This window comes from Aphelocoma coerulescens, chromosome 1A, assembly GCF_041296385.1.
Source record: "Aphelocoma coerulescens isolate FSJ_1873_10779 chromosome 1A, UR_Acoe_1.0, whole genome shotgun sequence".
Taxonomy (NCBI): domain Eukaryota; kingdom Metazoa; phylum Chordata; class Aves; order Passeriformes; family Corvidae; genus Aphelocoma; species Aphelocoma coerulescens.
The window spans coordinates 67,876,218-67,898,276 of NC_091014.1; the positions used below are offsets into that span (position 1 = coordinate 67,876,218).

Below are 22,059 nucleotides of genomic sequence, written 5' to 3' on the forward strand. Positions count from 1 at the left end.
TTTCTGAAGCTGAACATGGAGCAGGAACTGAGGCAGGGGATGGGCCATGGAACCAGCAGGAGGAAATAAGGAATGCAGCACTTTGCTGGCCAGTGCACGGCATGAAAACTCACATTCCCCATGCAGACGAAAATGTGGGACAGAAGCCATCAGTACAGGTGAGTTTGGGAGGTGGAGTTAGGAGGAAGGGGAGCAGGAGCACCTGCAGAGCTGCCTCTCCAGTCTGCCAGCACCCATGGAAGGCAGGGCAGCCACCTTCTCCCTGGGGCTGTAGCTCCTTCACCCACAGCATGGCCATGAGGGAATTCCCAGTCATAAGGTACAATGAGGAATTATACCTAGTCAAAGAAAGCCAGGAGTGTTCCTCCACCTGGAAGCCAATCCTCTCAATATACAAACCCTTATAATTGGTAAACTAAGTAATCAAAGCAGGAACTGTCCTTCCCACCACACAGGATTTTTCATTGCTACACATAAACCACACAGGGCAATGTCTGACTTGTATCAGGAGAAGAACTTAAAAGTAGGATCCCATGTGGATTGTACTGGAGGGAGCAAGGAAGAACAAAGATTTGGTTTTTTGGGTGAAAAAAAAATGTAAGTGGGGCATGAGTGGGAGGGATGTAGGCAAGGCTTACTTGTCAAAACCTGAAAAGAATAAAGCCAACATACCGGGGCATTCCCCATTGCTGCAGATCCAGGTGCCACGCCGACAAATGCTAGGAGAGAGATAGTGGCAAGTTAGGCAAGAGTACATGAATACAAATCTTCTGTTGCACACTTTTCCCAAAAAATTGAAACTGGTCCCCTGTCCCAGGGAAGTTAGACCAGTCTCCAACATCCTTTCCATCTCCCATAACTTCATCCCTTAATGTATTCATCCCTTCTTCCCATCATTTGACAGCAACTGCTGGTAATATGAATGGGTATTATTGCAAAACTCAAGGACTTCTGTTTTTCCCTGCCAAAGTTCTGTGTTTAATGAAGTTTTCAGCTATATTCCACTGTTGTGGAATGAGTTTTTAATGCAGTTCTCAAGGTATATCTATCAATACATCAGAATCACAGGGAAAAAAGTTCTAAGGAACTTCTAGAAAAATCTTTTACTACAATCCCCAACTCAGAGAAAGTAATGCTAAAGCTGGATCAGGTGGGTGAGGACCTCATCCACTTGAGTTTAGAAATATCCAAGATGAGGTCCCACAGCCTCTCTGAGCAGCTGTCCCAGTACAGCACTGGGGAAGGTAGAAGAATTTTTCTTTGTGTCAAAACAGAATTTACTTTGCAGCTTGTGTCCATTGCTTCATAACCTTTTGCTGTTTGAGGAGATTTTGGCCCCATGCTCTTCACAGCCCATCTGTAGGCAGTGAAAGTTCCCTCATTAGCCCTTAAAAAAAATCTACTCCCCTTTGCTTCTTCTTACGTCAAACTCCCCTGTTGTGATCACCTCCAGTGTCCTCCACAAGCCTCTCCACACTCCTTGTTTCAAGAGCTACTATATTCTTCTCATTCCTTTAATTATCCCAGCCCTTGAAAACCATTTGTGGGGAAGCAGATTATTGAGGATGTTAAATGCAGAGTCAATGGAATGACGTTCTCCACAGCAGCATCAAATTGGAATAACAAGAAGCAGTAACAAAACACAAGCAACAAAAAACCCCACCAGCCTGTCAGGCTACACTCATCTCCCAAGAGCACTAAGGTTGAGCAATGTGGCCAAGCTCAAAGCTGCAGAGGGTTTCCTGTCCAGGGAAAAAGACAAAATGCTAATGTCATGGTTACGGTGTTCTAAGACACGTGGTGCAGATAATGAAAAGCTTCTGATTACCAGGGGGGATGCACAGACCACCTTTCTTCTGCATATCATGGTCTTCACTGAGTCCTCCTTCTGTCCTCTAACTGGAAACATCTGAGCAAAGAGTTGTCTGAACTCCTTGCACAAATAGGTCCACACTTAACACAAAACCAGATCAGGAATATGTAACTAATTCCCCTTCCTTTCTTTAAAATGCTGGCCTTGCCCTCCAGTCTGGTACCCAAAAGTGAAAGAAACACTGTGAGCCATGCTAGGAAGACTCATTAGCCCTGTGACCAGTTCCAAGGACGTGCCTTAGGCTAAATCCTCTTGGAAAAAAATGGGGTTTAGAGGTTAAATACATGTAGGAAGTCAAAACAAAGACACAACCTCTGACACTACCCAGACATGAGAACCTGCTGGTCTGTCTTATCCACAGGAAACAGGTAGTTCTCTGCTCTTTGAAGGAGTGTGACCTTCATGTTGTTCTATCAGATCAAATATCCCTTTAAAAATAGGGCTGATTTTGCCTTTGTGAACAGCTCACTTCTTGGAAGGGGCTGGCAATTCCAGTAAGAGAGCAAGTCCTTTGCCAGTGAAAGGAAATTTTTTAAAGGTAGAGAGATTTCTAGAAAGATAATGCAAAACAGTCACTGACCAGCATGCAGTAGTTATCTACAGCAACCACACCAGAGCAGCACAGGGTTTACCATGAGTTGCAGTCCTGGGAGATGGTGAAGCCAGAAGGATAATGCTTTCCAGAGTGGATGCAGGAACAGTCAGAGCTTTCAATGCAGTGTTCACCATCAAGGAGCAGCCCCTCTGGATAGGTCAGGTAGCACAGACACCCATATCACACACGCAGGGAAAGAAACATAAATACAATTAGATTTTCTTGTTCTTCATATGCTTTGGCAAGACTTCATATGCATCATTATCCATACTTAGTCACAGACAGCAATAAAAAGGAATGAGGCTTGCCAAAAACCCTCACAGGGGCAGGTGTCTGCTTTCCTTCTAGTGCTGTCTCTCCCTCAGACATACTGAACAAAGCATTCCTGGTGCTCACAGAAAAGCTTAGCACATCCTCAGGTCCAGAGCACATATTGGGACATAGACAAATCAAACACAGGGAGCACGATCAAAGTGGGGACCTGACTGTTGGAAAAACCATGAACTTCACTGGCTACAGTAAAGAGTGTTCACACAGTAAAGGGTGTCTTGTATTTGCCATAAGAGAACCAAAGATGAGGCAAACCAGGGAATGAAGAAACAAATTTGGACACCATGTAAGTCTAGCAGAGGGGGTCTGAGAGAAAGAAGCCACTTCTCAGCTTCTGCAGAGGCGAAAATAAAAGCAAAAGGGCCAACTTCCCAACTTGGGTCCAGCTGCTGAGGTTTCCATATTACACAACTATAATTACCTGTTCTCTAGAGAGAGCTCTTTATCCTACAAGGATAAACAGAGGCACAAAAGAGTTACAAGTCTTGCCTAAGGTAGAAACTTGTCCCTGCTTCTATTGCTAGTTTTTAGTGCTTTCTATTCAATCCCTTTATTGAGAGATAATTGATATTCCCCTATTTTCAAAAGAGCTGCTGTGGCAAAATATTTGTTTTCCTAAACACCCCTCTCCCTTTTCTTTGAGGGACTTGTTAAAACCACCTGCAGAGCTTTTGGCTCTTTTCCCTGGCAGCAGCAGTCATCACTGACAGCAAGACCCAGGTAAGTCTCCTTTCTCCATTCTTCCCATAGAGCTGCCTGGGAAGGTCTTGGCTGTTGAGAAAATCCTTCCAGTGAGAGAGATTCACAACAAGATCTGAGCATTTAAGAGTGCTGTGGCTCTCCACAGAGTACAAGAAAACAGAACCAGCCTGCCTTTTTTCCTGGCAAGAGTAATTCCATTTACTGCAATTAATGTAACTGTGTAGGGCATTTAACAGAGGGAAAAAGAAAAAAAAGAAAGAAGACATTTGTCAAACATCCTTCAGATCCTATTTACTCTTGGAGCACTGGAGGGGAGCTATATGAAGACAGAATCCTCATCAAAAATCCCTCTAGTCATCTGTCAGAGCCTCCTGCTTTTCTATGAAACTCAAATCCGGGTTCTTCCCTTCTGGCTGTGCCACAAATAGCAGTAAAAGTTTTGAACTGCTGATCGTTGTTTCTTTCCATGCACTTCTTTCTACCCATCTACTTGTTCCTCATGCCATTTACCCTTTCTGTAGAGTTCCTGTTTCTCTGCTCCTTAGCTCCTCTCTCCCCTTAGACCTTTCCTATGCTGAACACACCAATGCATCTACCAGAGGAAAAATACAGCAAGAGCCCTTGTGTAGTCAGTGGATTCATCTCCTTCAGCTCTTCCCAACACTTCCAGGACTGCACGAATACAGTACCTGGATCCTTCACAACAAAATAAGCTCCTGAGTCTGGTTACATCACCTGTCACCCTCCATGTGCACCTTCCCAGGTCCTGCCATACACCTCTGAACTTCCAGCAAGGAAGAGACTGGCAGCTAAATGGGAAACTACCAAACTCTGAATGCAGTGACTCCTCAAACGAGGCTGACATTGTCATTATTGCCTTTTTTGGAAACCAGAATCTCTGCAAACCTCCATCACATTTGGCATCTTGTACACGGGGACAGTGAACACCTCTGTGCATTCATAAAGCCCAGACAGGGTGAAATGCAGAGATAGTCCTATTCCAAACAAACAAAGTACCCAATGAACAAAAACAAACAAAAAACCAGCTAGAAATGGAAGCATATGGAGGCTTTGGGCCCAGGAATCAAACTCTTCTCCTGCAGTTGTTTTAAGTACAACAGATGAAGAGGAAGATTGGCATGGCTGGGCTGTTCCCTTTTATCCAATCAAATCTCCTGTATCAAAGATTCAATAATAAGTGAAATTATTCACCTAAATCATGAAGACCTTTGAAATTGCAGTGCAAGCTCTACATGTACTGTTTTTCTGCAAGAAATTCCTTCAGTGTACTCTCTGCTGTTTCTTCCTTTAACTGTATTTGCCTCTAACCCAAGCAATCCAGGAGTACATCAAGGGCCAGCAGTCCCTCACCAAGAAATAAAGGCAATCCTGGAGTATTAGTTGGTACTGATTTTCACAGAAACATTTACTTTTTAGTTGCCTCTGAAAAATGGCCCTTTCATGGAGTGAGCATACAGGCACTACAGAAACTGGATTATTCTAGGGCATGGTCCCAGAAAAGAGAAGTGTTTCTGATTTCAAGAAAATTTAAGGGAAGACACAGCTTTCCTTCTTCTAATAAAATAGGTAGCCTAACTGCCAAATGTTTCTCTGTAAATAACCCAGTAAATAAATTACCAGGGCAGCTGCAGCCATCAACACATTGTCCATGACACACTTCATTGATATTCAGGCTCTGGCAGGTTTTGGCACATGGGGATACGCACTCCTTATATTCCATGCCAACTGGACATCTTGGCCCTGAAACAATTAAAAGAAATTAGAAATGCAAATTCCTCAATAACTCTTAAACCAACAAATCCCTTCATTATCAAAGGCTGAACCACAGAGACAAAAGGTCATGTCAGCTTCCAAATGATTATTTCTTTTTTAGAAGCAGAACATTTGATAAATAGTTGATTTTCATTTTGCTGCAGTATCATCATCTGTCAGGTAGCATAGTAAATACTCAGAGGTTAAAGTCAATTTGTTTTCTAATAAATTGAGTCTTAATAGCTAAACCCAAGTGCATTAAGAATAATCAAACCCCGGGACAAGCTTTGCAACAATATCTAAGTAATTTGTACAGACATGGTTGTTTTGTGCCTTTAAGCCATGCACTTACTGCACTCATTTGTGAAATTATACTGTTTGGTGTTTCCAGGGAGAACCGGGAAACAGTTAAAACTCTGAAATCTCATCCTCCTTCTTCCAGAGAACCACCAGCTCAGGACAACACCCATGCCGTGGTATCTCCACTGCTGTCATTATCTAGGCCAGGCCATTATGCAAACACACTCTATTACAGCCATTCCCTCTCTTCAATGCATACACACGCCATGCCCTGCAAGACTGCGGGGGCATGGAGTGGGATGAAAAGGTTAGAGCCTGCCCTTTCCAAGTAAATCCTCTGCTGAGGAGGTGGGAGGACAATGGAGTGATCTTGCCTTGGGTTTGGGCACCAGTTCTCACTTGGACAGTGTGCCCAGCACTAGAGCCCTTCCCACACAGCAGAGCATTCCATAGCTCCATCATCATCGTCATCTCCTGAAAAAGCACAGATGAAGGGCGATAGAAAATTAAGCTCCTGCTGTGGCAGCGGGACACTTCCCTCTTTCCTGGCTCAGGAGAAAAGAACAAACTGTGGCTCGTGAATTCAAGGGTTAGAAGTGAGCTCTAAAGCTCCTGGGATCACAGAAAGGCTCATTGCACTTGTGGCTTTTAATCAGACTTACAAAGAGCCCCAGCAAAAATGGGTTCTCTGGCTCACACGCTGAGCAAGGAGATGAGCTTTAATAGATTCCTTTAACATCCCAATGGAAAGGTAATAAATTACTGCTAGAACTCAGACTGTAAAATCCCTAGAACAAGTGGCTGGCAGCATCTTGCTGCCCTAACCACAGTCTGAAGGCACAGTTTTCTTCAGTGGCCAACAGCAGAATATCTTTACCAGAGAACCAAGTGTTGTCAGTACAGATCAGACAGCTTACCCCATGAAATTAATTTACACAAACATCCCAAGGAAATTGTCCTTTCTCCTAACAAAAAACATGAGACAAATCACCGAGAACATTATATTAGTGGATTTTTAAAATTTATTTTTGTAATGCTCTGTATTAAACCAGGGTTCTTCAGTGGAGGGATCAGCAGTAGGTGCTGATGCCTTTTCCCGGTCTTAAAATCAAGAGTCATACATGGTTAGAAGGGAAAAAGGGATTTTACCTTGGTATTTATTTTAAGGATCCTTAGGTGCACACGTCCAGGTCAAATGCACCTCAATGCACCCCCCCAAAAATCTGGTGTAACATTATAGGTCTTACTAATTAGCGTACCTATCAAAAATTCCCCAGTGAGAGGCTTGAATGAGCCCCCCTCCCCAAGGAACCTTCCCCTGGATGGTTCTATCTTAGTTTACAGAATGTGTTCTGGAGAGGACCTTGGGGTCTGGGGCACACTAACCCCTACCTATGAAGCTTCTAAAATGTTTAGTCTCCTAGCTTGACAAACAAGTCCAAGAATTTAGGCAAAAAGCACTAAGAATACAGAAGTTGTAAAAAGGCATAAAAGAGGTATAAAAAAAAAAGGCAAAAAATCTTCACGGCATCAGTGCAAACATGACTTTTCCTCTATAAACACAATCCCTCTCAGTCTGTGCACTTCCTTGTTGCAAAACCTCAGGAGAGATGCAATCAGGACCTCTGAACTGAACAAAATTGGGCTAATAAAGGCAGCTGACTAAAAAATAAAAATTCAAGATGCAATCAGGATCTCTAACCTAGATAAAAACTGGCTTAGAAAAGGCAACACCTCAATTTCAAGGCAATTGCTTCAAGCAAATAAAGGGTGAAACAATTTTCTTCATACAAAAATGTTAGAGAGCATTTCACAAAGATGCTGACTTAAAAATACAGGCTGGAAAATGTCATAGATTTGAACCGTATGTGAAATACCACCTAAATATCCTAATCCACACCTTTGTGTATCAAGTAAGCCTTCACTGCCTGTGTGCACTGTGGTGGGACATGTAACAGCTCAGGATCTTCTTCACATATGGTTCAAACAATACTGCCTTAGGGACAAAAACTTCTAGAAAGATGTGGGTGATGGGGAGGTGAGAGAGGGAGTGAGCAAAGGCACTTCCTATAAATGAACCAACCTCCTAAAAAAGCACCAGCTGCTTTTAGCTGCAGGACATAAATCTGCAAGACAGGCACTATTTTATTGGGGATGAGCAGCCTAGGAATAAATCTGCCAGCTTACTGCACGAGCTCTCTTCAGGCCAGCCCTCCAAAATCACTCCTTCGTGAGCGCAGCTCCTCGCGTACTCCAGGAAGGCGGGGCAGTGGCAGTCCACGCCCTGAGGACACGCACAGATGTCCCTTTCACAGAGGCTGATGTACGGCTCGGGATCCACTCGATGGTGGCACCGGGAGAAGGTCAGCGATGTGCTCAGCAGCTGGCAGGTTTCCAGGACACCCTGCACGAGAAGTGAGGGGCAAAGGGACGGGGAGAGAGCAAAAGGGACAAAATTACTTCCTTTAGTCTCAGGAAGAAGAGGGAAAACTCAACTTTTCCAAACACACTGTCACCACTGTTGTTGAACAACATCGCAGCTCTTATTTAACACCACCATGCAGTTCATAATCGTCAAGAGCTAATAGTGAGCTCTACCCATTTATTCACCACATCCATGGACACAGAGGTACATTAATAGACTGATTACTATAGAATGGAGCACCACATAAGGGATGTTTCACACAGAAACACAACAGTCAATCAGTCAGCAAAAGGATGGAGGCATTCTACCTCCTTTGGCTTCCCAGAAAAGAACTGGATGGTGTCTGCATTCCCAGGAAAATGCACGCAGCAACACAGGGGAACTGAGGTAACGTAGGAAGAAAAACAACCAGATAATCTTTTGGATAACAAGCGACCAGAGTGAGTGTCAGAGGGAAAGATTGAGTCTGACTGAAATGCTAGGAATGAAATTTGTTTTCCACTTCTGGCCACACGCTCCTGCTGGCTTGTCCAATGCACAACAGGTCAATTTAGCTCAGATAAATAGGAGAACAATAGCCCAGGGAAGAAAAGCAATTTGTTCTGCTCTTCTCCTGAGTTAAATCAGCGTGGTGACAGCCACTGTGAGGGGAGGACAGCACAGGGAAATGGGAGGAAGGTATCAAGGCCTCTCCTTTCAGACAGCAGAAACCTAAGAGGAAACTTAACTGTATGTGAAACAAAACCTAAAGAAAACTTAGTGTATGATTAAGTTCTCCAGGGGAGGCTCCCAAATAGACTCTCTTGTGCACATTATGCCCCAGTTCAATGAGTCTGAGGTCCTCAGTGCAACTTTCTAAAAGGATGGCACTGAGTTTAGGTGAGTGAAAAAACGATTTTCAGAACAACAAAGAGTTGAAACACAACTTTCTTCTTACTATTTTTCAGTGTTTTATGTAAGCAAATGTACCCATGGTGTATTTTGCAGGTGTTATACGCAGAGGTTAGAGGTGGAGGGGGGCACATATTCTTCAGGGTAGTTCACAGTAACAATTCATTGCTTCTGAAAAGCTTTACACATACCTCAGGTGACAGCACATACAAGCTGCTGTGTAAAAAAAAAAAAAAATTAAAAAGTACTTTGTTTTCTTATTTTTGGGGAGATGAAAAATGGAGAGCAAAAAAACCCCACAGGAAAAACATCAAGATGTCTTCTCTGAATGGCAGCTGTGGTGCCTGTATAGGAAAACTGCTGAGTAGAAAATACCTTTTAATTTTGGCTAAAGGGTGTTTTGTTCAGGTGATCAGCTCAAGCTAGTACATGTCTGAGCCAAGACAGAATTTCTTGCTTATGGAAACAAACCAACCAGAAATGTCTAGTCCATTGGGAATCTATTCCAAGTTTAGCAAAGGGCTCAGGGAACAACCACATGTGCAAGGAGGTTTTGAGCTTTCTGAGAAAGGTCTCAGGGAACTTAAAACAGTGCTGAGACATGGTGGGCTTTCAGAAATTCTGAATAATAACTGGGATAATTTTGATGGCCAGACAGCACCCACCATGCTGAATCAGATGGGGGGAAAAAAAAAAGAGTAGAAGTGGGGGAGCAGGAACTTCATCAAGAGTGGTTGGTGCTGCTCTAAGACTACACAGAAGTACAAAAAAGCTGAAAAAGTGCCCTAAGGGTGGAAGTAACAACAACAGAAGCAGCCAAAAAAGCTATTAAAGCAGTGCTTGGAGATGAAACTGATAAAACTGAAAGTGAGCTCAGAGCCATTCAGAGGATGAGCAGTACAGCAACTCCTGGATCAAAGCCTTGATCCAGATAGTATCAAGTGCAGCAGAAAACCAGTATATGCAACAATCATATTTAGGGGGTTGAACTAATGAGGTTTCTTAAGGTATTGGCCTGTTAATACAACTCAAACTCAGACTGTATATTCCGCTAAAAGGGACATTTTAGATGGGAAAGTGACTTAAAAAATAAAGGAGATTGCACACACACAAAAATTAACCCATTTTTCTTTTCCTCTAGTTCTTTGGTCTGGACTTGTTCAGTAACAGCATAGCTAAATGCTGAGCTCTAGCTGATTATCTAGAAACCAAGTGATATATGTTGAAAAGCAACGAACAGTTCATTTTCTCTATGTAAAGGTTTTCTTGCCATTCAAATTTCTTCAGATTTTCCAGTGACATTATAGAAAAAAAAGTATAGCTGAAATTTTCCCATCTTTCAGACAAATCTCAACTATCATTACAAATAAGCTGAAATGTGGGTAAATTCACACAGATACAAAACAAAAAAAAATTCACCATGAGGGTGGTCAAAGAGAGGATGTGGAACCACCACCCTTGAAGATATTCGAAATGTGAGTGGACAAGCACCTGAGCAGCCTGACCTAGGATGGCCCTGTTGGAAGCAGGGAATTAGACTCAATGACCCCTTCCAACTCTACCATTCTGCAATTTATTTCTGTTTTCACTCCTTCCTTTCTTTAAAACTCAGTGGTCAGGCTGGACTAAGGGTCCTTATTCTTTAGTTTGGAGGACAGTGGTAAGTATTAGATATTGGCAGCCTCAGCCACTGCTGTAACATTCCTGCTCATAGAGCACCAGCCCTGGAAGCTGTTCTGCACAAAGAAATGTTTAAACCCAACAGCCTGGAGAGTGAAGCCTCAGGCTGAAACAGTGCTTAGAGTAAAGGTGGCAGCAAGATTAAAATTAGCAGGACTGGCTGCAGTATCTGAAATGCAGGTGAAGGTCGTAAAATTTCTCCCTTCCCTTCTGCACAAGTCCAATTTAAATGTTTCTTTAAATGGGTTGGCGGGGTCCTGGCACTGGCAACCCACAGAGACCACAAAACTTGCTGACCTTCTTTCTGCCCCAGGCCCACCACACAGAGCTGGAGGTGGAATTTTGTACATTCTTCCCATTTCTGTGGCATTTCCTTCTGCTGCTGCATGAACTGCATTTGTCTACAGCTTAACAATTACCATTAAAGAGACAGAACCTAAAAAATAACAGAAGAAATCAGAGACACCCTCTTGTTCCCTTGAATTTAAAACCTGTAGTGTGTAGGTACGCATATGGTTTCTCCAGAACACTCAGGAAGGGTAAATTTTGGTGCTATAACTGGGTATAGTTTTCCAGAGAACATATTTCATGGAGAAAAATTTACTCTCCTATCTTCCAAATAAAAAGTATGCAAACCCAGTATGTTTAGTACACCAAACACTGGCTGCATGTTTGAGCAGACTAAGTAACAACTGAAAGGAATCACTTCCCTTGAATGCTGATTAATCTGACAAAGAAAAATTTGATTTTAGATGTAGTGGGCCTCATTTTCAATCCTATAATGTATTATCATATTGTATAAAACGATTTGGGTTGGAAGGGACATTAAAGAGCCTCTAGTCCAATCCCCTGCCATGGTCAGGAACGCCTTCCACCAGACCAGGTTGCTCTAAGCCCTAGCTAACCTGGCCTTGAGCACTTCCAGGGATGGGGCTGGACCTCTGGACCTTTGCTGGACCTGCCTCTGACCCCAACCATTACAAATTACGGTCCAAAGCTGAAAATTTCTACTTGATTTTTCCATCTGGGAATGAATGCTATTTCTTTATTACAATAATACGGAAATAAGGAAATATTCCACGGGATAATGGGGGAACTGTTTCTTACCAACTGCAGTAAGAGCTGAATTTCAGCAAAAGCAGAAATTAGCCAAATTTTAATTTCAATTACTTTGACATCTAACATACTATAGGTATAATTTCCTAGTAAGAGAAGAAAAAAGGAAACAATACAGTGAAGTCTGGCCTCCACACACCTTTTCTATTAGAGGTGAAAGCTAGAAATCAAAGGTAACATATAAGAACACAGTAATCAATTGCAATGATTTAAACACTACACACATTTTTGTTTTCAAGGCTGCCTTGTTGCTGTAGTTTTCCAGATCACCCATTTACACTTTCAGATCCATGTTACCCATGCTGTTGGTCATCTTAGAGCCTGTTGAATTGCAGTACTTTGTTGAACAGCCCAAACTAGTAAAAAAATGGATCAGACAATGCAGTGAAGCTCCTTTTCAGTAACTAAACAGCAGCTGCAGAGAGCAGGACATGGTAGGAAGGCTTTCTTCCTCCCTCCAGCACTGCCCAGTTTGGAATTCTCTCTGGATCCCAAGGAAAGGCAGGTAATCACACTCGGTGTGTGTGTTTTAGAGGTGGAGGGCAGGGAAAGGCCCTGGCAACAGTGGGGTAAGAGTGTGAGCTGGTTCAAGACTTTTCAGCTGACACACAAAGCCATTAAACAAGACAAAAACCTCAAAAAATATTTTTTCAATGTTTTTTAGGATTTGAAGATAAAGGAGCAGCAGGGCTTTCTGATTCCATTGTATAGAATCATACAATGGTTTGGGTTGGAAGGAACCTTAAAGATCATCCAGTTCCAATCCCCTGCCATGGGCAGGGACACCTTCCAGTAGACCAGGTTGCTCAGAGCTCCATCCAGCCTGGCCTGGAACACTTCCAGGGATGGGGCAGCCACAGCTTCTCTGGGCAACCTGTGCCAGGGCCTCAGCACCCTCACAGGGAACAATTTCATCCTAATATCCAATCTAAACCTGCTCTCTGTCAGTTTGAAGCCATTTCCCCTCATCCTGTCACTACAATTCCTGCTGAAAGAAGCCAGAAGCCATCTCTCCAAGGATGCTGTTGGCCAGGGAGCAGGGCAGACAGAGAGGGTAAAGAAAACCACCGACCTACCCAGTGTGGGGGCACTGGGGTGGGAGGAGTGCCTTGAAGCAGAGCTGTTGTTTCCCTCACCTAACAGCTGACTGCCTGGCAGGGAGGGAGGCTGGGAGACCAAGGAGATTTACATTCCTGAAGCTGAGGCAAGCAAACAAAAGCACACTATTAAAAAGCCCTACATTCTTCAGCAGGCACTTGTTTGGCCGGACTTCTATTAATAGTGCTGTGTTTATTCTTGCACAGTGAATAAATTAAGGCAATGTTAAATGCTGTGAGCTTATGAACTCGCATGAGAGAGAATATAATTTCATTCAGTTTGTGGGAAAGAAAACTTTATCCACAAAGCATCAATATTTAACATGATCTGTACAAAACCCACATTAGTTATAGTTGACCCATCAGACTGGATTTCACCCTGTATGCCACTCCCCAGCCTCAGCTGCAATGTTTACACTTTCTAAACACTAAACTTGCCTGAACAGATAAAATTCCAGAGACCACAACCCATCACAAGAACTACCCTTTCTCTAGAACTGTAACCAGTTTTAAAGAATCATAGAATGGTTTGAGTCGAAAGGGAATTTAAAGACCAGGTAGCTCCAGCCCCCTGCCATGGGACTTCCAGGGATGGGGCAGCCACAACTTCTCTGGGCAACCTGTGCCAGGGCCTCACCACCCTCACAGGAAACAATTTTTTCCTCATATCCAATCTAAACCTGCTCTCTGTCAGTGTGAAGCCATTCCCCCTCGTCCTGTCACTCCAGGTCCTTGTCAGGAGTCTCTCTCCATCTTTCCTGTGGGCTCCCTTCAGGCACTGCAAGGCCACAATGAGGTCACCCCAAAGCCTTCTCTTTTCCAGGCCGAACAATCCCAATTCTCTCAGCCTCCCTCACAACAGAGCTGCTCCATCCCTCTGGTCACTGGCTCCAGCAGCTCCATGACCTGTTGAGCAGTCCTGTCCCCCAAAAGGCCTCAGCCAGGTTGGAACCCCTCATGCTTTGGTGTTTGGCACCAGACACCTCTACTCAAGTCAGGTGTTCAATCAGCCCCAGCCACGACAGAAACACCCCACACAGACCAGCTCTACCCAAGAAAGAAATATCAGCTGGAGATTTCCAGCCTGAAACCACTGCTATAGCTCCTCAGCCACTTTTGCAGGTAGTGAGGCTGAAGTGCTGAGGGGCACGAGCGTGCTTCACTGAGTTTCACAACACAGCTGAAGCATCCCCATCCAAAAGCTTAATGGAAGTACAAAGAGTCAGAACTTTGCAACTTGTCCAACTCTTAGTTAGCCTTTTCCAGGTTGCTAGGAAACCAGCACTTAGGGTAGCCGGAGAGCAGATATGCTGCAGGAAGTGCTACTACTCTTGAGAAATTATCTGAGTCTAGTTTAGCAAGTACCCGTCTATAGGACTTGAATAGTGAGAAACTAACAACTACATTTTGGCCTCAGTTACTCTGGTATAAATCTAAACCTGGCACCCAGGAAATCATTCTGATTTAGAACAGAGTATGTGGAATCAGCTGTAATCCCTCAAGGGGTGAAGGCTCAATTTACCATGACAGTCATAACCTGTTAACACCACATGCTGCAGTAAATATTCAAAGCTACTTTCTTCCCTGAGCTGGTGACCATCTGCCTGCCTCCACACCCCGTCTAAAGGAAACAAGGAACTTGTTTGTACTTATAAAAGACAAGAAGAAAAAGGTTGATGCAGCAAAGAGGGTCACAGGGTTGGCCAAGACAAACAGTTCTGTGTTTATTCAATAAATCAGCTCTACTATCTGTATGCATAGATGAAGGAACTTCCTTCTGGGAAGGGAAATAGCCTGGTGACACAGAGCTTTTGGAACACCAACAGAAAACATCTCTTCTGTCAAAAACAGCCTGGCTGGAGCATCTACCTACTCTGCTGACTCCCAAGTATACGAACTACAACACATTCACAAATACCACTTGGGGAGGCGGTGCCCACAGAGGCTTCAGAACTGATGCTTCCCTGCTGGCACAATCAGAAAGGGAAATAACTACCTCATTCTACAGGAATCACTGAAACACACCTTTCCCAAGTAACATCATCCTTTCTTTGGCAGTAACTCACACTTCAGCCTGAAACAAGCTGTTACTTTCTTGGTTTATCTGTTTGATGTTTGGGAGGGGGGGTTGGGCAGGTGGTTAGATAGATAGATAGATAGATAGATAGATAGATAGATAGAGCTATGTATAGATATATATAGATATAGTTTTAGAAAGAACAGATAGGGTTCAGTGTCAGAGAAAAATTGCATTCATTAACTAGTGAGTAAACTGTTCCTTTCTCAACACCACATGTGAATAAAGTATCAGTCATAACATGAAGCCTCCAAAGTAATTTCTCCACAACTTGATCATACAATCTGATTAACAAAATAAGCAGAAAGGATTGTTTTAAAAGAACAATCACACGGAGCAACAGCTGGAAAGCCCAGCACAGAAATCCTCCTGCCAGCAGCAGCCAGAACTGCAGGGAGGGCACAGTTACCAACTCAGGAACCACAAGCACACAGCTTCATCCAGCCCCAACCTGGGGAGCACCCACAGACAGCAGGAGCCAATGCTGTGGATGTGTCACTTCCACCTTCTGCCTGCACCTGAGCCTGCTGCACCACAGGAGGAGCCACAGACAGCCACCATCAGCCCTGTGGGTAACACCTGAGAGACTGGGCGAGCAGCTTGTTCCAGTGCAGCAGCAAGATCAGTGCCCAGGACAGCTATCTCAAACCACAGAAACCCAACATGGCTGTCTCCAGCACCTCTCATCCTAAGCACTTGCTGGGGGAGTACCATGTTAGGTACAGACATGGATTCAGGGAAGCACTGCCCTCATTGCAGTCTGCAGCTTCCTCACGAGGGGAAGAGGAGGGGCAGGCACTGACCTCTGTGTGTGACCAGGGACAGGACCCAGGGAACAGCTGGAGCTGTGTCAGGGGAGGGTTAGGCTAGATATCAGGGAAAGGTTCTTCCCCCAGAGGATGCTGGGGCACTGAACAGGCTCCCCAGGGAATGGGCACAGCTCCAAGGCTGCCAGAGCTCCAGGGGCGTTTGGACAACGCTCTCAGGCACAGGGTGTGCTGTGCAGGGCCAGAAGTTGGACTCAGTGATCGTTGTAGATCCCTTCCAATTCAGAATATTCTGTGATTTCTGTTCTTCTGCTAAAGGGCAAGCGAGTTGCCTTTCAGGTAGGGGAGGACTGAAACCAGAATGGCATCTTGCAGCACCAACCTTCTCTGCCATATCAGATGAAATGTTGCAGGTGTTGCTCGGAGTCTGCACCCTCTTGCAGCGCTTGTTTTCACTGTGCAAAGCCCAGGAGTTGGCAAAATCGTAACTGTTCCCCACCAGGGTCCCTGGGAATGAAGAAGAAGAGAAGCAACATGGCTGTTTGAGGGGTTGCAGCAACAAGTGGGCATTATTGGCTGCTATTAAGGTGATAGTCTGCCAAAAGCTGTCTTTAAAAATAAAAACTATTGTATCAAACAGATTTTTGCTCCAGATTGACTGTAGGAAAGCCCCTACCAGAGATCTGGATTTATTTCTGCAAAGGACCTCTCTGAGCTCAAGGACAGACTAAAGCCTGCCAAAGGCAGCTCCCGCCTCCCTCACGCCTGCATGAACGTGGTAGGAGTTGCTGCAGGTCAGCTACAATCCGCAGAAGCCAAAGCACACCTGCACATCTTCCTACCACTTCAAAGTTGTCAATAAAACACAAAACATATCGGAGAGGCAAAGAAACCCAGCTGCTTTCTCTAGTCAAAGAAAGCATTAGCACTCCTGATCCCAGCTAGCCTTGATTTTTCTCCTGTCCAAAACTAAATCTTGTGTGCAAAGAAGCTTAACATGCACTATCACGGTTTGGGCCCATCCTCTTCCTGGGTAAGGTGTCCTGAAGCAGCTCCTCTGACCCAGGAAAAGCAGCTCCTGGCCAAGGCCTGGCAAGATTTTCATTCATTTTGCATAAAAGCAAAGCTGAATGAGTCTGTATGGCTGCAGCTTCCCAGGACATGCAAACCACCTCTCTGCTGCTCTTGCTCCATCCTTCTGAGAAGGGGGATCCTCCCAGAGAGGGAATGTTTCCTCCACCCTCTTTTGCCACCCATGGCCTAGCTGATTCCAGGACTATCTCTGCTTCCTACTGTAGGTACCTGCTGCTAAACGCTTAATTTTGTGACTCTCAGTTGCTTTTTAGAACCCTGCTGTGTTGCATGTGATAATATCAATTGCCAGTGTTAATGCATTCCCAAGACCTTATGCAGAGGATATGTTGAAACACAAGCCTGGCTGTATCTGAAAAGCAAAAGAAACCAAAAAGAAACCAATTTTTCCCAAATATGCCTATAGAATATTTAACAACACACATACATATAAAATAAAGATTCCATTGAGCTCCCTGTTTAGTACAAACACAAGGAATATACTGACCACTCAAACTGTTCCTAAACTATGGGGTAGTCATGAAAACCGCACTGAGAATGCTGACGCAGAGGTATTAAGACCTGTAGACTTTTTTGTAAACTAGAAATTAGGGGCTTTTAAAGGTAGAAGATATTAAGCCCATAGCAGATATCAAAGGAAGAAGACTCCCAGGGAAAGGGGGTAAAAGGCACAAAATTTTCATCTGTGCAGCCAGGACTTAGCACAAGAAAAGAAGTGCAGCAACAAGAAGAACACAACCCTTTAGCTTACCACATACTATAAACATTAAAGCAGCAATGCAAGCCAGCCTGAGGAGAAGCAAGGTGCCAAATTGAATCTATTCCCTTTTGTTTGCAGTAAGGCAGCCTTTCCCTAGCAGGTGTGTAACAGGAGCTGGGCTCTGCTCTGAAGCAGTGTTTCTCCAGCCCCAGATGCACATCCATGCCAGGATTCCTGCTGGCAGCTACCCCCAGGGGCTCATTCACCCACAGGCTAAGATTTGAAGGTCAGGACAACTGTTGGCCCTGAAATACTGGTCACCTGTTTTTTCATTTCTCTCCTTCCATGAAGTAGTTTTCTTCTGTGCTGCTTGTAAATTCATACCTCTTATGCAGTTCTTTTACGCAACATTTGCATTGTGTGATTTCAATTCTTTGTTTGCTATATTCTATGACTCACACTTCAAGTAAGTGAAGGGTCTGGAGAGTCAGTCATGTGAGGAGCAGCTGAGGGAGCTGGGGGGGCTTAGCCTGGAGAAAAGGAGGCTCAGGGGGGACCTTCTGGCTCTGCACAACTCCCTGACAGGAGGGGGCAGCCAGGTGAGGGTCGGGCTCTGCTCCCAGGGAACAGGGACAGGACAAGAGGAAACAGCCTCAAGCTGTGCCAGGGGAGGTTCAGGTTGGACACCAGGAAGAATTTCTTCATGGAGAGGATTGTCAAGCAATGGAACAGGCTGCCGAGGTGGGTGGTGGAGTCACCATCCCTGTAAGTGCTCAAGGAATGACTGGACGTGGCACTCAGTGCTCTGGTTTAGTTGACAAGGTAGTGATCTCTCAAAGGTTGGACTCGATGATCCTGGATGTCTTTTCCAACCTAAATACTTCACTTATTTGATGAGGCTTCAGGAAGAAAAGTGGGGAGGGAGAAATATCCCCAGCACATCTGACTGCTCTGAGTAGAGGGAAGAGCAGCTGCCAACACCCCTGCCTTTCCCACCTGACACCTCCATTTACTGAACAACTCAAGAAGGGAGAAGAGGAAAGGCAGTAGAAGAAACAACACCACAGCTTAAAAAATAATATGGGGTTTAAGTGGGCAGGTGATGCTGTCAACATAATCTGGCGCTGCAATCCCACCACACAGTGGGACTGCCCTCATCTGCTGCACAGCAGAGGTTTTTTTTGCCTTCTGTCCCTTCTGTGATCACCTCTTCTTCTTCCTGGAAGCACCCAAGATTCTGCAGAAACAACTCCCTCATAGGACTCATCAGAGCCCTACACCCAGAAACCTTCCATGTAGCCTGGGTGGGACTTTGGCTGAAGCATTTATTTTGCCTAAGACTTGCAGGAAAGGTGTTGAAAATAGAAGTTGTCACAAAACATAATGAAAACAAAGCATTTGGACATAAGTGCTTGAGGAACTGGTGCCTGATATGGACCACAGTACAGACAGATCCCAGTATGTAAACTGGGTGCTCAAGAGTGATGTTCACTTTTCACAGAAAAATCTGTGTTCACTACAATTATCTGAGCCTCCAGATCACCAGTTCCTTCTGAAATGCGAAACTGGCACCAGCTTGTTTACTTTGACACTGATGGTCAGGCAAGCAAAGAATCAGGAATAACCACCTCATGCTCCAGGCACCAAGGGGGAAGCAGGAGCCCTGACCTCCCTCCCTGGACCTCCTGCAGATTTTCCATATGGCCACAGGCCCATCAGATAGCTCTCCCAGGGTTAGTTAACTCATCTATAAAATAAATGCAAGAATTTGGTCAAGACACTACAGTCCTGTGAGTCTTAGTTGGTAAATTAACCAACTTTCATATGTTGGTTATTTATCAAGCAACGAGGGGGTTTTGTTTGTTAGGGAAGGTTTTTGTTTGTTGTTTTGGGGGCTTTTTTTACAGTTTTACATGGTTCCAGACGAGCCAAACTATTGGTAAGGCTGCCCAAAAATTGATCCATATTTTGCATTAAATTAATGATATGAAATAAGAAAGTCACAGGCTATAAAATCTCTCCTGCCCTCTCCAGTTCAATGAATATAAAATCAATAATATTGAACACAGGAGAGGGAAAGAGCCATCTCCAAAACTCTTCAGCTTAGTGGCACAGCCACACTCCTCACAACAGAGATGTCTAACTTCAGTTCCAGACCCTGAATGAAGCACAGGGGGTTAGGAATGCAGGTTTCTGGCATCTCAGATGAATGCCCTAAAACAAAGACAGCCTCAACACAAGTCATCTTCTCCTGTACCATTTGTAATTCCCATGGGAATCTATTCCCTTCACTTCCAATTGAAAATGAGATTACTGACTCAGCCTAAACAAAAGCTTTCAACTTGCCTAATATCAAATTCCTGCTACCCTTTAAAATGCCAAGAAATTTGCATTTCAGAATGACCTAAACTTTTGTTTACTTTCTTAGGCAAAAAAATAAAATATTTATTATCTGCACTACTATCACTGTGAGTTTGGAATGTACTTTAAAAGCTTCTGGTGCCAGGTACCACACACTGAGAAGTCACATATTCAGTTATATTTATTTACGCTACTTCTGAAACCTAAAATATCAGATTTTTCCTTGCAGATACTGCCTGTTTCTATGTGCTTAACCTTTATTGACTCTCCTGTGAATATATATATATTCATCATATATTCTGTATTTCAGGAGCTTAAGGCTGAAGGATACTGCTGGCAGCTGGAGCAGGCTTTATCCAAAATTCTCCATGGGTATTGTTTCATCATAAACATCTTTGTAATTTGGATACCAGATTCCCAGAAACCTGCTTCCTGCCAGTGCCAAGAAAAACATAATGGGATGCTGGGTTAATTTGGGCTGGGATTTCTTTTGTTCCTTCCATTATGCTAAGTGTGTGTGACATGCACAAATAACAAAAGGATGGAGTGATATCCTTGTTTTGGATTTGAATGACCTGTTTAGCACATTGAGACTTCAAGGATGACCTAGGCATCCAAGCACCCATCACAGCAATGGCTGGATGTGGCACTTACTGCCCTGGTTTAGTTGACAAGGTGATGTTTGGCCAAAGGTTGGACTTGATCTTGGGGGTTTTTTGCAGCCTTAATGACTCTGTTGTAAGAGTATTAGGCACAGACTGAGGCTGCAGGCACACGGATAAGCTCCAGCAGCTTTGTGAGGCAGCCTCCCTCACTGGGAAGGAATTCCCTCACCATTTCTGCAGGGCAAGAACACGCTCTGAGACCACTCACATGCTGCAGGGCTAAGGGGATTCAGCAACTTGCTCCTGTGTGCACATCCCGAGGAGATTCCAGGATCAAATTGCCTGTGCTGTGTCAGATTTCCTCTGTCATGCTATGTAAGTCATCTCTTCTGGCCGGTGCTTTCAGTCCCCAGTTGTAAAATGCTTGTGACAATGGTCAGAATGGTCACAGCCACGGGCTGAAGGTGGCCAAATAGGTATCTGAGCATCTAGAAAGAACATAACTTCATGCTTCTGATGTGAGCAAAGGCTGGCAGTTGGAAGTGCATGCTGAGGTCAGAAAGCAGAGCCTGTTCAACTGGCAAGTCTTAGAAGCCTTCACAGAAAGGCCATAAAGAACCAGACCTTTTCTGGCAAGAAAAAGCAGAGGAGAAACCCTTCATTAGGGTCTAGGAGAAAAACAAACAGACAGAAGACCAAACAAAAACCCTAGAAAGCTTCCAAGACATTGCTTTTTATAGTTTAGTTATGCTTAAAGTGTGAGAACAAACTCTCAGGGTTTGGCTTGGTTTTGCTACCATATCCAGTAAACAAGCAAGCCCATAGAATATAATCAATGTTGTTTGTCAGTCTGGACAGGACAGGAGCACTTCTCCACAGGATGAGCTGCTGTGGGAACCATGTCAATGGCAGTGACTCAGCACCCCAGCCTGTCTGAAGGGCAGTGTGTCTGCAACTTTGGGAAAAGGTTCCTCCCCCAGAGGGTGGTGGGGGTCTGAACAGGCTCCCCAGGGAAATCATCACAGCCCCAAGGCTGCCAGAGCTCAAGGAGCATTTGGACAAAACGGTGGGATTGTTGGGATGTCCTGTGCAGGGCCAGGACTTGCTAATCCTAGTGGGTCCCTTTCAACTCAGGATATTCTATGAAGTCCAAAACCTACTGGAGAGGGTTTTTGGGGCATTCAAGAACTAACACCTAAGGCTCTCAAAGCTGGGTCCCACCAGTGTTAATTTACCAGGGTATCAACTTTATTCTCACCACTCAGAGCTCCAGGACCTCAACAGCTGAACACCCAAAGTGTACACAGAAACAATGTGTGTTATTCTCTCATCAGATTCTCATCACTTCTCCATTTCCACGCTAAAAACACGGTGAGGAGTCCTAAGAGCATCATGACAACAGCACATTTGAATAGACTATAGAACTGGAGTATAAATATATCAAGAGAAAAGAAAAGCAATTACAGTGTTCATTAAGTTTTGAACACCCTTCTGTTCATGCCTCCTTTATTTACTCACTGTGAGTGGTAATATCCACTCACAGAGCAGGTGCTTTGCCTCTTCTTTCACCACCACCCTAAAAACAATCCAAATATAATCAATGAAGTTCTAATCCTACTCCACTTTCTTAAGGGAAAAATAGGACTAACTCTGTGCTATTTAACCACAATCATTT

At 44.2% G+C, this 22,059-nt stretch overlaps 1 protein-coding gene across 4 annotated transcripts in view; it reads right to left on the reverse strand.

The window, feature by feature from the left end:
• VWF (von Willebrand factor) overlaps window positions 1–22,059 on the reverse strand; it is a 140,054-nt gene that overhangs the window by 95,882 nt on the left and 22,113 nt on the right. For all 4 annotated transcript variants that reach the window (XM_069003401.1, XM_069003400.1, XM_069003402.1 and 1 more), the window contains 5 exons: window positions 16,009–16,133; window positions 7,761–7,977; window positions 5,139–5,261; window positions 2,506–2,617; window positions 673–719 (listed from right to left, as the gene is read on the reverse strand). In XM_069003401.1, coding sequence (XP_068859502.1) covers window positions 673–719; window positions 2,506–2,617; window positions 5,139–5,261; window positions 7,761–7,977; window positions 16,009–16,133 — 624 coding nt within the window. The remainder of the gene's footprint in view (window positions 1–672; window positions 720–2,505; window positions 2,618–5,138; window positions 5,262–7,760; window positions 7,978–16,008; window positions 16,134–22,059) is intronic.